Genomic DNA, 17,081 nt, shown 5'->3' on the forward strand with positions numbered 1-17,081 from the left:
AATTCATTACATACATATTTACAATTGATCACATACATATTTAAACTGTGTGTGTGTGTGTGTGTGTGTGTGTATGTAAATCACAATTTGCTGTTTTTAGGGGTGCTTGATTATGGCAAAAATTATAATCACAATCATTTTTGTTCAATATTGAGATCATGATTATTTAACATGATTACTTTTTGACTGTCATCTTCTCCACTTGCTGTTGTTCATACATGCACATATTTTTTCTAACTTGGCTGAGGAGACTATTACATATGTAATCATATATTGTAGTAATGATTAAGAAAAACTATAGCCGATATGAGGGAAAAACTCAGGAAGGCTGGAGTTCCGGAGCTCCGTATTAAAACTGTAATGGACCTGCCATGAGGGTGGAGCAAACTCCATTTCCAAGGATGCTTTGCGATTTTCACACCAAAGCAGGGAGCAGTCCACATTGGTCCCTCATTGGCGGAGACGCTCCTGCACAGCGGAGCGTCCTGAGGACGCAGCCATGACATCACCATCCCTTTATAAGCGAGCACGCCCAAAATACACGTCTTTTCGATGTCACTGAGCTAGGGGTAACTTCTGTTCCCCTGTGAGTTAGCTTGACTACCCCACGGACATGTTTTCCCCCCAACGGAGACTCCCCTCGTCGGACGAGACGAGACTTTGCCCGTGTTCACCCGAACACATTCCTGGATCCGAGAGAGGCCGCTGCTGCAACCAGCGTCCTCAAATTCCCCCGGAGAAAGAGGAAATGAAGTTACTTCGGGATAACGTGGACCGGCTCTGCCCTGCGCGTCTTCGCCGAGTCATCTCTGCTGTTCTCTCCGCCACTCCACTCAGAGCCAGCTGCCGTGTTTTCGCCGACCTGTTTTACCTTGATGGTCACGGTGTTTTTTCCGCAGGTTACACTTCACTCAGCTGGCCGACAGACCCGCTGATTCTCTCCGCTTTAACCTAAATAGCAATTCGGGACTCGGTGCTCCGTTTGGATCTAAACAGAGAGCCGGGGTTAGCTGAGAGGCTAGCAGAGGCTAACTGGTTGTGCTTCTTTCGGTCATGCTGCAATTAACGCTCCGCTGCTGCCTGTTCTCCGCTTTAACCTAAATAACAAATCGGGACTCGGTGCTCCGTTTGGATCTAAACAGAGAGCCGGGGTTAGCTGAGAGGCTAGCAGAGGCGAACTGGTTGTGCTTCTTTCGGTCATGCTGCAGTTAACGCTCCGCTGCTGCCTGTTTGCTGCCTGTTAGTTGTGTTCACCACGCTAGACTATTTTGTGTTTGTTCCGCTCGGGACTACTGTGTTTGTGCTGCCGTGAGTGAGAAAGTAAACTGATTGTCGATCTTAAACCAGACAACGTGCGTTACAGACTGCCGTCCATACGTGCGCTCTCTGTGGAAAAAGAACCGCTTCTCTCTCTCTCTCACGATCGCTTTCCCTCCTCCCTCTCTTGTGACTAACACCATACTCACGTGCGCACAGATACACGCACCGACATCGTTTTGCACATCTGATGGTCAGATAACGTCGGACAAAAGTGTCCAACCTGCAAGTGTCCAACCCTGTGCAAAGCTGTTTGTGTTTTGTTTGGTAGAATTAGATTTTAGAATAGCTATTTATTGAATGAAGCATTTGTTAACTTTGTTAATTTTGCTAAGTTTAATAAACACTGTTATATCTTTAAAGAGAAGGTCTTTAGTCATTATTGGTAACATATTGTGAAAAGTGGCTGATTGAAGGAGTCAGAGCTCGAATTCAACCCCTCTTTGTTCACCCTTGAATGATTATCTCTCAGATATTAACATTCTAGGTGAACTCCCATTTATGAGACTACCTTGCTCGGTTATTGGTCCCGGTTTCGGGGTGGTGCTTCGTATCTGTTAGTTCATATTAATAATTCTGTTAATTGTTATAATTAATTATTATTGATAATTGATAATTATAGCAAATAATTAACTGTGTTCTTCGCAGATCCTACAGTTGGTGCCTGAATTATTGATTAAGGTTAACAATATTTTGATTTCATAATTCATAATTGTCTGAACAGAGGGGTGGGCTCACAGAGAGACACTGGTTAGTATTGTGTGTAAAAAGACTCTCACACTGATCATCTCCAAACGTTTTCTTGGTTCCCACAAGCTCAACTGACTGCGCCGCGGCTTGACGTGCGCAAGGGCGCGAAGGCCCGTCCAACGCTGCTTGCAGCTTTAATTATTATTATTATTATTATTCCTCCGAAACAAACGCATTTTTGAGGGCCTAAACATGCACGAAAACTCATGAAAATTTGCACAGATGTCAGGACTGGCGAAAATTTCGATATTTTATGGGTCTCGAAATAAAGCGGGACAAAATGGCTCGACAGCGCCACCTAGAAAGTCAAGAAAATTGAGCCCCTCGATACAGATTGTCGTAGGAGAACGAAATTCGGTATGCATATGTATCATGACCAGACGCACCAAAAAGTCTCAAGGACACATAGCCTAACTCCAACAGGAAGTCGGCCATTTTGTATCAAAGTTGAAATTTTGCACCGATTTTGTCATTTCCAGCCCGCATACTTTAACGAACTCCTCCTAGAGATTTGACCCCAGGACTTTCAAATTCGGTCCGTATCATCTACAGGCATAGGAGATTAAAAGTTGCTAAAACAATTCTCATTAGTCTTTCCTAGGGGGCGTGGCTGGGCGGCGAATTTCGATCCTTCGCCATGAAAAATGAAACGGCTATAACTCCGGCATACATGATCCTAAGAGAGCCAAACCTTTTGTGCTTCATAAGAGTCCCGCCCTGAACGGGTCCATGTGACAATACAGGATATGAGTCATAGCGCCACCTCCTGGCAACAGGAAGTTACATGTTTTACGCTCTGACGCCCTGTGGGCAGCACGGTGATGGAATCCAGCTGAAATTTACTGAGAATAGCCTCAAGACCTTGGAGATCTTATATTATGAAGTTGGTGACCCTTCGTTGAAAGGTGTTGCCATGGCGACGCGGCGAATTTCGATGTGACGCCATGAAATTTCAATGCCTTATAACTTGACTCCACGTGGTCTGATCTTTTCCAAATTTCATATGCTTGTTAAGAGTCCCAATCTGAACACATGTTCAGTCTCATATTTAGCGAAAGTCATAGCGCCACCTACTGGCAACAGGAAGTATCATGCGTCGTACTTTGTCTAATTACTCCTAGGAAATTTGGCTGATGCACCTGAAATTAAGTCAGCTAATAAACAAGACCTTGGTGATGCTACATTTGGCAGCTCATGACCCAAAACTGAATGCTGTTACCATGGCGACACATCCTTCGCCATGAAATACAATACTGTTTTACAGGGAGAATGGATTGCTCTACAGTCACGAAACTTGACACACATGTCTGGAGAGACACCAGCTAAAAACCTATGTAGTTCCTCTTAATGGGCGTAACAAAATGGCTCAACAGCGCCCCCTTTAAAATTTCAAAATTGCAGCCCCGCCTTCCAGATTAACGTAGAGAGATGAAATTCACAGGGCACATGTATAATGTCAAGACGCACAAAAAAGTCTGTTGACACCTTATTGTAAGTTGAACAGGAAGTCGGCCATCTTGAAAAACTGGTCAATTTTCGCCTTTTTTTGGCCATTTCGCATACCTTGTATTTTAACGCACTCCTCCTACAGATTTCATCGTAAGGACTTCAAAATCAGTGTGTGTCATCTAGAGTAGTGTATGATCATGATGGTTTGGCCGTGGCGTGGCGTTGAGTTTTGATGTTTCGCCATGACAGAGGAAATTGATATAACTTGAGTGTACATGGTTGGATCTGCCTCAAACTTTACACAACAAGTCACTGACAAAAGCCCTTCGACTGAGCGTCACTTCGACATGCGCTGGGGTGCGAGGGCCCGATCATCGCTGCTTGCAGCTTTAATTATTATTATTATTATTCCTCCGAAACAAACGCATTTTTGAGGGCCTAAACATGCACGAAAACTCATGAAAATTTGCACAGATGTCAAGACTGGCGAAAATTGCGATATTTTATGGGTCTCGAAATAAAGCGGGACAAAATGGCTCGACAGCGCCACCTAGAAAGTCAAGAAAATTGAGCCCCTCGATACAGATTGTCGTAGGAGAACGAAATTCGGTATGCATATGTATCATGACCAGACGCACCAAAAAGTCTCAAGGACACATAGCCTAACTCCAACAGGAAGTCGGCCATTTTGTATCAAAGTTGAAATTTTGCACCGATTTTGTCATTTCCAGCCCGCATACTTTAACGAACTCCTCCTAGAGATTTGACCCCAGGACTTTCAAATTCGGTCCGTATCATCTACAGGCATAGGAGATTAAAAGTTGCTAAAACAATTCTCATTAGTCTTTCCTAGGGGGCGTGGCTGGGCGGCGAATTTCGATCCTTCGCCATGAAAAATGAAACGGCTATAACTCCGGCATACATGATCCTAAGAGAGCCAAACCTTTTGTGCTTCATAAGAGTCCCGCCCTGAACGGGTCCATGTGACAATACAGGATATGAGTCATAGCGCCACCTCCTGGCAACAGGAATTTACATGTTTTACGCTCTGACGCCCTGTGGGCAGCACGGTGATGGAATCCAGCTGAAATTTACTGAGAATAGCCTCAAGACCTTGGAGATCTTATATTATGAAGTTGGTGACCCTTCGTTGAAAGGTGTTGCCATGGCGACGCGGCGAATTTCGATGTGACGCCATGAAATTTCGATGCCTTATAACTTGACTCCACGTGGTCTGATCTTTTCCAAATTTCATATGCTTGTTAAGAGTCCCAATCTGAACACATGTTCAGTCTCATATTTAGCGAAAGTCATAGCGCCACCTACTGGCAACAGGAAGTATCATGCGTCGTACTTTGTCTAATTACTCCTAGGAAATTTGGCTGATGCACCTGAAATTAAGTCAGCTAATAAACAAGACCTTGGTGATGCTACATTTGGCAGCTCATGACCCAAAACTGAATGCTGTTACCATGGCGACACATCCTTCGCCATGAAATATGATACTGTTTTTCAGGGAGAAGGGATTGCTCTACAGTCATGAAACTTGACACACATGTCTAGAGTGATGTCAGCTAAAATCCTATGTGGTCGCTTTGAATGGGCGTGGCAAAATGGCTCAACAGCGCCCCCTTTAAAATTTCAAAATTGCAGCCCCGCCTTCCAGATTAACGTAGAGAGATGAAATTCACAGGGCACATGTATAATGTCAACACGCACAAAAAAGCCTCTTGAAGCCTTATTGTAAGTTGAACAGGAAGTCGGCCATCTTGAAAAACTGGTCAATTTTCGCCTTTTTTTGGCCATTTCGCATACCTTGTATTTTAACGCACTCCTCCTACAGATTTCATCGTAAGGACTTCAAAATCAGTGTGTGTCATCTAGAGTAGTGTATGATCATGATGGTTTGGCCGTGGCGTGGCGTTGAGTTTTGATGTTTCGCCATGACAGAGGAAATTGATATAACTTGAGTGTACATGGTTGGATCTGCCTCAAACTTTACACAACAAGTCACTGACAAAAGCCCTTCGACTGAGCGTCACTTCGACATGCGCTGGGGTGCGAGGGCCCGATCATCGCTGCTTGCAGCTTTAATTATTATTATTATTATTATTCCTCCGAAACAAACGCATTTTTGAGGGCCTAAACATGCACGAAAACTCATGAAAATTTGCACAGATGTCAGGACTGGCGAAAATTTCGATATTTTATGGGTCTCGAAATAAAGCGGGACAAAATGGCTCGACAGCGCCACCTAGAAAGTCAAGAAAATTGAGCCCCTCGATACAGATTGTCGTAGGAGAACGAAATTCGGTATGCATATGTATCATGACCAGACGCACCAAAAAGTCTCAAGGACACATAGCCTAACTCCAACAGGAAGTCGGCCATTTTGTATCAAAGTTGAAATTTTGCACCGATTTTGTCATTTCCAGCCCGCATACTTTAACGAACTCCTCCTAGAGATTTGACCCCAGGACTTTCAAATTCGGTCCGTATCATCTACAGGCATAGGAGATTAAAAGTTGCTAAAACAATTCTCATTAGTCTTTCCTAGGGGGCGTGGCTGGGCGGCGAATTTCGATCCTTCGCCATGAAAAACGAAACGGCTATAACTCCGGCATACATGATCCTAAGACAGCCAAACCTTTTGTGCTTCATAAGAGTCCCGCCCTGAACGGGTCCATGTGACAATACAGGATATGAGTCATAGCGCCACCTCCTGGCAACAGGAAGTTACATGTTTTACGCTCTGACGCCCTGTGGGCAGCACGGTGATGGAATCCAGCTGAAATTTACTGAGAATAGCCTCAAGACCTTGGAGATCTTATATTATGAAGTTGGTGACCCTTCGTTGAAAGGTGTTGCCATGGCGACGCGGCGAATTTCGATGTGACGCCATGAAATTTCAATGCCTTATAACTTGACTCCACGTGGTCTGATCTTTTCCAAATTTCATATGCTTGTTAAGAGTCCCAATCTGAACACATGTTCAGTCTCATATTTAGCGAAAGTCATAGCGCCACCTACTGGCAACAGGAAGTATCATGCGTCGTACTTTGTCTAATTACTCCTAGGAAATTTGGCTGATGCACCTGAAATTAAGTCAGCTAATAAACAAGACCTTGGTGATGCTACATTTGGCAGCTCATGACCCAAAACTGAATGCTGTTACCATGGCGACACATCCTTCGCCATGAAATACAATACTGTTTTACAGGGAGAATGGATTGCTCTACAGTCACGAAACTTGACACACATGTCTGGAGAGACACCAGCTAAAAACCTATGTAGTTCCTCTTAATGGGCGTAACAAAATGGCTCAACAGCGCCCCCTTTAAAATTTCAAAATTGCAGCCCCGCCTTCCAGATTAACGTAGAGAGATGAAATTCACAGGGCACATGTATAATGTCAAGACGCACAAAAAAGTCTGTTGACACCTTATTGTAAGTTGAACAGGAAGTCGGCCATCTTGAAAAACTGGTCAATTTTCGCCTTTTTTTGGCCATTTCGCATACCTTGTATTTTAACGCACTCCTCCTACAGATTTCATCGTAAGGACTTCAAAATCAGTGTGTGTCATCTAGAGTAGTGTATGATCATGATGGTTTGGCCGTGGCGTGGCGTTGAGTTTTGATGTTTCGCCATGACAGAGGAAATTGATTCAACTTGAGTGTACATGGTTGGATCTGCCTCAAACTTTACACAACAAGTCACTGACAAAAGCCCTTCGACTGAGCGTCACTTCGACATGCGCTGGGGTGCGAGGGCCCGATCATCGCTGCTTGCAGCTTTAATCCTACATTTGATTTTTGATTTGTGCCTTTGAGGATTCAGTACCCATCTATACATAATTAGGTTGAGCATGTTGATTCATTATTCATTTCAAATCTCAAAATAGAAAACAAACCACTATTTTTTAAAGAAATTTTCAAAAAAAAAATTAATATGATAGAAGATAATGATACAAAATAATGAACTGACTGAGGTGTATGGACAGGTTTCTTCAGGGCAGGATTATAACTGTATAATTATTGTAACCACTGACTCTACATTTTATTTCATGGTCTTCTCATGAACGCAAATAATTTTGCTTTCAATTTGACAAGCTTACATTGTTAATTTCTAGTTGACATGTGGGTGTATGTGATGTGCTATTGTGTGTAGCTTTGTATTTTGTATTATGTGTCCTGTGTGGGGCTTTTTTGCTTTGCACTGTTATTGTTCTGTTATATGTTTTAATTGTGACCTGCTAAAGGGACTGTAGATGAAAATCAGTTGTAAGCTAATTATGGTACATTACATCAAATTGTATCTATATATGTATATGTATATATATGAAACAATTAAAGATTCCAACATGCAAGCATTTCAGTTAAAGTCACTATACAGAATCCTAGCCGCAAAGCAACTATAAAACATACAAGGTCTTGAACAGTGCAATCTTCTGCCAATTTTGTAACAATGATAAGGAATTAACAAGCATGTTTTGATCTGCCCTCCAGTGGCACTGTTCTAGACCAAAATATATAAAATATAAATAAGTATTGTTATTTTAAAGTGAATGTAAGATTTGTAATAACCTTGGCCTTTGGTTTTTTTGAAGCAATCATCCAATCAATCAATTTTTATTTATATAGCGCCAAATCACAACAAAAGTCATCTCAAGGCACTTCTCACATAGAGCAGGTCAAGACCATACTCTTTAATTTACAGAGACCCAACAATTCCCCAATGAGCAAGCACTTGGCGACAACGGTAAGGAAAAACTCCCCTTTAACGGGTAGAAACCTCAAGCAGAACCCGGCTCTTGGTGGGCGGCCATCTGCTTTGACCGGTTGGGTTGAGAGAGAGAAAGAAAGAGGGAAAGGGGGGGGGGGACAGAATAACAACAATCATGTGTGTAACAATAGCAGTGTAACAATGTTACAACCCCTTGGTGTCACAAGGGTGTATATGGGGCAGATAGGTGGAAGACCTAAATTCAAACACCAAAGACAGACTGGCTGAGTGAGGAGGGCTTTAATTGAAGAAATACAAAAGACAGGTTTATAGTAGTCAACAAGGAAGCAGTCCAAATCAGGCAAACGTGTCCAAAGGGAAAAAGGCAGGCAGACAGGTCAAAAACAGTAAGAAGGTCAAAACCACAGGAACAGCAAGAACAGGATCAGAATCAGGTTGGCAAGAACCTAAGTATACAATGATAAAACAAAGACAAACTGGCAGGGAATGAATGACTGAGACCCATATATGTACTGAGGAGCTGATGAGGGGATGGGCAGCAGGTGCAGACAATTACAGTGGCAACAGATGAGGTGTGGAAAACAGGAAGGAAAGTCTGGGGTGAACAGGTTGAGATTGGCAAAGATAAGAGGAGCGTGTTGGGCTGAGTACAGAGGCAGAGAGCAATGCAAAGGGCTGGGAGATGAGAGAGTGTGGCTGCAGAGAGGAACTGAGGAGACTGTGACACTTTGATATGTTTATACTTATTTTGTGATATCATGTAAGTTACCCACCTTGCTACATTGGCTGAATGTTTTATAGTAATAAAGATGTCCTTTAAGTCTCAGGTAATGAAAGGCAAGACACATCATTAGTGTCTAAACTTTAGTTTCAATGTACCTTTTATCAGAGATTTACTTTGAAACCTGTGATCATATCCATGCTCAGCTGATAAAAAACTGGCTACTCTTCTCTAGTAATTATTGGCTGTCCAAAACTCAGACAGCTTAACACATAATTTCTCTTAAATCCTGCAGTCTTTATCTCAATTGGAGTGTTATTTGTATTAGTTGTATTTAAAAAAAGACATTTTGTGTTTAACTTTTTCTTCATTTATCTTTCTCCTGTTGTATGTGGGATGGCTTTTCAGGTAGTCTATTTCTGGAGAAATGTGCCAACATGACTGCTTTGAGGAAGCAGGAGGTCAGAGTGGCACATATGGAATCTGATCCCACCAACATCATGGAACAGGTACTGGAGGAAATCAGTAAACTAGTTAAGGTTGACCTTTTAGTGTCTGTGCAGAGCAGTGGTGTGTAGTTTAAGATCCTGGTCTTTTTAGTGACATATAAATGTCAAAAGTTGGAAAGATAATTTCCCTTTACTATATCTCAGTACTATATAACATTCGCCCAGTGGTAGTTTTCTAAAGGGTCAGTTCACCAGTTAGTTATGTGAGATGATGGGAATATATTCTGTAAACTGCTGCAGTGACCCAGTTTCTTCATGTTTCATCTCTTCTTCCTTCCAGAATGTGCTGGTGCAACAGCTCCAAGAGGCAAACCGTTATCTGTGGCAGCAGCAGCTGGCCTTAGGTCTGATGTCTGGTGGTTCATCTGAAAATATTCAGCGTACTAGAAGCAACCCTCCTCTCTTGCACACTAGGCTGAAGCAGGCAGCGTCCTATATTGCCCACCTGAGCAGGGAGAAGCAACAGCTAATAGAAATGGGCAACTGCCTCCGTGCCCAGATCACCACTGCTGGACTACAGGGTATAATAACAGGCACACTGACCACAACATGATACTTACATTTTGTAATTTGGCAGGCGTTTCTATCCAAAGCAACTTACAAGCAGGCAAGAAACTCAAGCTTTAGAGTTTCAAAACCCAAATGTTAAACTTTTCTTGAGGAATCTTAATAGGAAGAGATTGAAAAAGATACAACAGCCTGGGGAAAATGTTCATTCTGATTATTTCAATTTTTGAGCTAAAGTCTAATGTCAAGGCTGACCATCTCTGTGTTTCTTCTAATCTGAAAATGAAACTGATCATAGTTTGCTTAATAAAGATGAGTAAGTTGTTTTGTTAAAGTCACACCAAGATATTTAATAGTTTCCCATTTCAATTGGAAAGTTCTCCTAATTTCTTGAGTTGGATTATGGTTAAAGGCCAAAATCTGTTTTACTCACATTTATTTTGTATCCTGAGTTACCACCATATATGTTTTATAAGGTGCTTCAGCTGAGTAAAGCTTGTATTGGAGGTCTCTAGGTATATTATGATGTCATCCGCAAATAAGCTGATTATGTGTTTCTGTCCTTTGATGTTAATTCCCTTTAATTCATCACTCTGTCGTATAGCCTGAGCTAAAGCATGGGTGCAAGAGCTCCGTCGGACGGACACACAACATAGATCTTGGAGGTTTGTCAGAGACCAGTTTCAGCATTAAAGCTCAGTGTGCCCTCTGTATTTGTAGATCTGTTTCTGTCAGCAGGGAGAGTTTGGTTTTCAGAAGTTGTTCAATGAATTGTGAGATGGAGCTGCCCTCTACTCCCTCTTTTAGGCCAAAGATATGGATGTTGTTTTGTCGGTTTCCTCCTTCTTGGTCTGTGAGCCTGTCCTGCAATATTCTCTGCTGTTACAGTGGTTGAAGAAGGGCATCTTTTATGTCCTTCTATCTCACCAATTCTCTGTTCGGCTCCTGCAATACTCATGGTTTGTGTTTGTTGCTCTCTCATAGATTTTTGTGAGCTTTTGGTCGATGTCCCTCTTAAAATCTTTGAGTTTTTCCTTCATTTCTTCTTAAATTTCTTTCTTAAATGTGGTGAACTGTGGTTTTTAGCTCAGTTTTAAAGTCCTGAATTTCCTTAACGATATCTTTCAAACCTGAGCACATCACATCAGCCACTTCAACCTCCATGTGTTCATCTTTTTCGCCACCCTCTGTGTCTGACATGTCTCCTCTGTGCTCATCAGTCCATTCAAGTTGTTTTGCGAGGTTTTTGATATTTTTTCATCTTCTTGATTGTCCTTCCCTTTCCATTTCTGTTTCAGACGTGTTTGTTTCTTTTTCAGTATTTGAACTTGGGGGTTTTCATAGAGTGTTGATTGGGAGCTAGTCGTTTGGGTTGAGCGTGGTTCCCCCAGCTGCCCAGTTAGATGAAATTTAACTGGGCAGCTGGGGTTAGATGAAATCTAACTGGGCAGCTGAGATGGAGGCAGATGAAATGCCTTGTTTGGCAGCGGACGTAGCAGTGTCTATCATACAGGAATGTCTTGTATAATGTTAGGGGATAGGTTCCTTTAAGTGGTAGCTAACCCAAGGTTTTGACATAGGAATGTTTCCTGTGATTAGAAATAGAGGAGAAGAAGAACTGGTTATAGATCTAAATTGTAGGTATTTAATCATAGATTGGAAGGAACAAAAAGAAGAATCTGTGCAAGCCACAATTACAAAGGAAGCACTTCCACATTTCAGATGTTTAAGGCGTAGACTATAGTGACTAGGTTGAAATGCCAAATCAGAAAATGAAATATATCTGTCTGGGTTACATGATTTTGAATATGTTGTAAATTTGCAACTTCAAAGGAATGCATAGAAAGCTAAAAAAAAAAAAAAAAAAAAACAGAATCAAGCACAGCGCCAATATAAGGAGAAAAAACACCATCTCTGAGTACTATCAGTATCAAAATGGAAAGAGTGATAGGGCGTCTATGATCAGGGACAGAAGGAGAAACTTATGAAATACCTTTCAAAAGTAATTAAGTCAGATTTGAAAATAGGAAAAAAGACACAACATCTACTGTTAAATTGAATTCCACCAATCAACCCATGAGTATACTGCATTTTGAAATGGTGAATGTCCATGCAGTAACAAATGAAAGCATAAACAGTATTTATGGAAACAGGTTTATACAAATCGGAACACAAAGCAAAGCAAAAGTGCTTCAAGCTAAATCATAAAATTTAAGGGTAGAAGGTGCTAAACCCTTCGTCATATACAGTATATCGTAGCTGACTCCATGTACTGTATCTAAGCAAGGGGCTTTGGCTTAAGACAGAGCTAGATCTTGGAGAGGTGAAAGTTTCAGCACAGGGTTGGCATCTGGACAGAGGCCCTGGAAGGTCTGGAAATTGAAACAGGAAAGCAAATCAGCTTATATATTATGATGACTGGGCCCATGATGGGCAGTGAGTTGTACGTGATGTATGACCATGTGATGCTTATCATAAAAGGCATGATTGTCACATGGAAATTTGATGCATTTACATTGCCAAAACTGACCCCAGACCTGGCAAGCTACAGTGACTGGGTAAATCTCTTACAGTGCAGATGACATAGAAAACCAGGAGAGAGAGCAAGGCTGGCATTGCAAACCACTGGCCTTGATAGTACCCCCCAAAACTCCCAGATATGCAGCATCCATAAAGAACTTGATTGAGTCAGAGGAATGCACCTGCTCACAGAAAGTTATGACATTCCAGTGACCAAAAGCACAGGCCTGAGCAACATCCTCCATCTAGACATAGGAGGACTTTAACCACTCTTTAGCCACTGTCTTTAAATTCAATAATATACAGTACAGCAGCACAAGCCCAGAGTATGCTCTCATCAGACCGAATTCTCATTGGTTGAATAATCTCTGTGTTACTTTCATAAGAAGAAAAGTGCTACATCAGTAGCATTCCAGGATTAATCAATTATTTCCTGCAGTGAGAGGAACAGACTAACAAATTATCTGTGAAAACAATGGGGTTGTATTCAAAACACCCCCGTTGTTTTCACAACTTTGAACTCACCCAACCTAGACTGCTAGGTCTAACTGTACTCAACGTTTACTGAGCGTTTACTGAATCAGTGTTCATCCTATAATTATAACAACAAGAACCCCTGCCAAGCCCAAAAAAATATTTTTTAATGCCAAAATTAACGTCAAATATCCATTCATTTGGAAATCAATAGTGTTTGGGAGTCTCTATGCAGCGCTGCTCCGGTACATGAGTCAACCTCTGTGTCGTTGCCTGGGAAACTATTGGTAGTGTAACTCTGTTAAGGAATACGTTGTGTAGTATGTCTGCGTAGCGAGTAGGGAGGAGCAAGCGGCAGGAAAGTGACGGTGGATGTGAGTGGAGCAGAGGAAAAGGTTAGTGGTAAGTTGTCAATCTGGCAGTAAATGTACAGTACAGACTACAGTGTGTCAGTTAATAAATGCTAAAAAGTCACGTCTGTTAATTCCCCAAATGCTGGAGAAGTGAAGTTGGTTAGCTCCAAAGTTAGCAACAACCTGCCTAACCTGAAGACACAAAACAGAGAAATGTGTGGCTGCTGAGTTCACTCTGTCCCGTTACATCCAACCTCCCCACGACTAATCAATTAGTTGAAGATTATGTATGATTTCAGTCGACCAAGATTTTCTTTGGTTGACAACAGCCCTAGTGAAGTCCCCTGGCAATCTAGACCTAGCAGCATAACTAGGGGCTGATCCCAGGCAAGCCTGGACAGCCCTAACTATAAGCTTTATCAAAAAAGAAAGTTGTAAGCCTACTCTTAAACATAAAGAGAGGAGAGGAGAGGAGCCTGATAGCTGGAGGCTCTGCCTCCCATTCTACTTTTGGAGACTGTAGGAACCACAAGTAAGCCTGCACTCTGGGAGTGCAGTGTTCTAGTGGGATATGGGGTACTATGAGCTCTTTAAGATATGATGGTGCCTGACCGTTAAGAGCTTTGTAGGACAAGCATTGCAATTCAACGTCAGTGTTGCATACAGTCACCAGCTGTCACTGACAAACAGAGAGAGACATATTATCTCACATATGAATCCTAGTACATGTCCCTTAGGCATTATTCCCTCATGCCTACTTAAGGAAGTGCTGGACACTGTTGGGCTTAGCATTTTGTCAATAATCAATAGCTCTCTGGTCTATGGTTATGTCCCAGCTTGCTTTAAACATGCTGTCATTCACCCTCTGATCATCAAAACCTAAGTTAGATCTGTCTGTTCCTAATAATTACTGACCAATCTCAAAGCTCTCGATTTTGTCCAAAATTCTTCAAAAAGTAGTTTTCTCCCAACTCATCTCCTTCTTGAACAAACACAGCATACTTGACAAATTTCTGTCAGGTTTTAGGACACTCCATAGCACAACCATCAATCAAACAATGCCATAATTTTAATCTCTCTGTAAAGCACTTTAGTCAGTGTGTGTTTGTAAGTGCGCTCTATAAATAAACTGACTTGACCTGGGGGGGAAAAAAGAGCTTTGTAGGTGAGGAGAAGGTTGTTAAATTCAATTCTGGATTTTACAGGAAGCCAGTGCCGCGAAGCCAAAATGGGAGAAATATGATCTCTTTTTCTATTTTTTTCAGTACACATAATAAGGAATTGCAATAATCTAGCCTAGAAATAACAAATGCGTGGACTAGTTTTTCTGCATCTTTTTGAGAAAGGATATGCCTGATTTTTGCAATATTGTGTAAGTGAAAAAAGTCAGTCCTTGAAATTTGTGGGAGTCAAAGGACATATCCTGATCAAAGATTACTCCCAGACTCACTTATGGTGGTGCTGGAGTATAGTACCTATATCATTGGATAATGTGTTTCTAAGATGTTTAGGGCCAAGCACAATAACTTCAGTTTTGTCTGAGTTTAGTAGCAGAAAATTGCATGTCATATATATTATATCCTTAAGGCATGTTTGGAGTTTATTTAACTGATTGGTTTCATCTGGCTTCATTGATAAATGTAATTGGGTATCATCTGCATAGCAATGAAAATTTATGGATTGATTCCGAATACTATTACCTAAAGGAACCATATATAAGGTGAATAGTATTGGTCCAAGAACAGGATCTTGTGGAACTCCATTTCTAACTTTTGCGTGCATGGAGGATTCATCATTAACATGTACAAACTGAAATCGATCTGATAAAGAGACTTAAACCAGCTTAATGAAATTCCCTTAATGCCAATTAAATGTTCCAGTCTCTGTAATAGGATGTGATGATCAATTGTGTCAAATGCGGCACTAAGATCTAACAAGACAAGTACAGTCTTTTGTCCAATGCAGTTAGGAGATCATTTGTGACTTTCACCAGTGCTGGCTCTATGCTATGATATGCTCTAAATCCTGACTGGAAATCTTCAAATAAACTCTTGTTATGTAGAAAGTCACACAACTGACTAGCTACTGCTTTCTCAAGGATCTTAGAGAGAAATAGAAGATTAGATATGGGTCTATAGTTGGCTAAAACACCTGAATCAAGAGTAGGCTTCTTAAGAAGATGCTTAATTACAGCTACTTTAAAGGACTGTGGTACATGGCATAGATCAAATCTAAACATAAAAACAATTTACCGTGGTTTAATGAAAATTTGTGGAAACTAGGGCTGTAGTCAACCAAAGAAAATCTTGGTCGACTGAAATAGTACATAATCTTCAACTAATCAATCAATCATGGGGAGGTGGGATGTAACAGGACAGAGTGAACTCAGCAGCCACACATTTCTCTGTTTTGTGTCTTCAGGTTAGGTTAACCCATTGTTGCTAACTTTGGAGCTAACCCCCTTCACTTCTCCAGCACTTGGGGAAATAACAGACGTGACTTTTTAGCATTTGTTAACTGACACACTGTAGTCTGTACTGTACATTTACTGCCAAACTGACAACTTACCACTAATCTTTTCCTCTGCTTTGCTCTTTCCCACTTGCTACACAAACATACAACACAATGTATTCCTTAACGGAGTTACACTACCAATAGTTTCCCAGGCAACGACACAGAGGTTGACTCACGTACCGGAGCAGCGCTGCACAGAGACTCCCAAACACTATTGATTTCCAAATGAATGGATATTTGACGTTATTTTTGGCATTAAAAAATTTTTTTGGGGCCTGGCAGGGGTTCTTGTTGTTATAATTATAGGAGAAACACTGATTCAGTAAACGCTCAGTAAACGTTGAGTACAGTAAGACCTAGCAGTCTAGGTTGGGCGAGTTCAAAGTTGTGAAAACAACGGGTGTGTTTTGAATACACCTCCGTTGTTTTTACAGGTAATTTGTTAGTCTGTTCCTGCAGGAAATAATTGATTAATCCTGGAATGCTACTGATGTAGCATTTTCCTCTTATGAAAGTAACACGAAGATTATTCAACCAATGAGAATTCGGTCTGATGAGAGCATATCGACCAACTAATCGACTGGGAGACTACAGCCCTAGTGGAAACTAATGAAATCTAGAGATGCTGCACTAAGGAAGGCAATTAAAACTAGAAGAGACACCAACATGCTGATTTATAAAGGTTTAAGGAACAAAGTTATCCAAGAGCTAAGAGAAGCTAAATCTTGTTTTTATATCAATATATTGAATGAGGCAAAAGGCAACAGTAAATTGATCTGGAAAAATATTGATAATCTCACAAAATGTTTAGAAGATTTTAAATTCAAAGTACAGGGAAAGTTAATTGAAGATCATCTTACTGTTGCTTCTGTTTTTAATAATTTTTTTCTTGAGTCTGTATATGAGTTAGGAAAAAAAAATACAAAAAGGAAACTGGATATTGTTGTTGTATAGATGCTACAAGGCCAGGTTTTCAAGCTGGTAGAGACTAATGAGATACAAGTAAACAAAATCATCAGCTCCTTAAAAAGCTCCAGATGTAGAGAAGCTTTCCAATTTGACATCATGTTTGTTAACCACACACAAAGAAATTTTAACTCCCCCTATTGCTCATTTAATTAACTTGTCTTTTAAACACAGCTCCATTCCTGATCACTGGAAATGTGCCATTGTCATGCCTATTTTTAAATCTGGAGACCGCCTTGAAGCCAGTAACTACAGAC

The 17,081-nt window shown here is 41.1% G+C and overlaps 1 protein-coding gene across 4 annotated transcripts in view; it reads left to right on the top strand.

Annotated features, from left to right (window-relative positions):
- ccdc57 (coiled-coil domain containing 57) overlaps window positions 1-17,081 on the top strand; it is a 141,046-nt gene that overhangs the window by 98,791 nt on the left and 25,174 nt on the right. For all 4 annotated transcript variants that reach the window (XM_042396484.1, XM_042396486.1, XM_042396485.1 and 1 more), the window contains 2 exons: window positions 9,390-9,490; window positions 9,771-10,011. In XM_042396484.1, the coding sequence (XP_042252418.1) occupies window positions 9,390-9,490; window positions 9,771-10,011 (342 nt within the window). The remainder of the gene's footprint in view (window positions 1-9,389; window positions 9,491-9,770; window positions 10,012-17,081) is intronic.

Source organism: Thunnus maccoyii, chromosome 20, assembly GCF_910596095.1.
Source record: "Thunnus maccoyii chromosome 20, fThuMac1.1, whole genome shotgun sequence".
NCBI lineage: Eukaryota > Metazoa > Chordata > Actinopteri > Scombriformes > Scombridae > Thunnus > Thunnus maccoyii.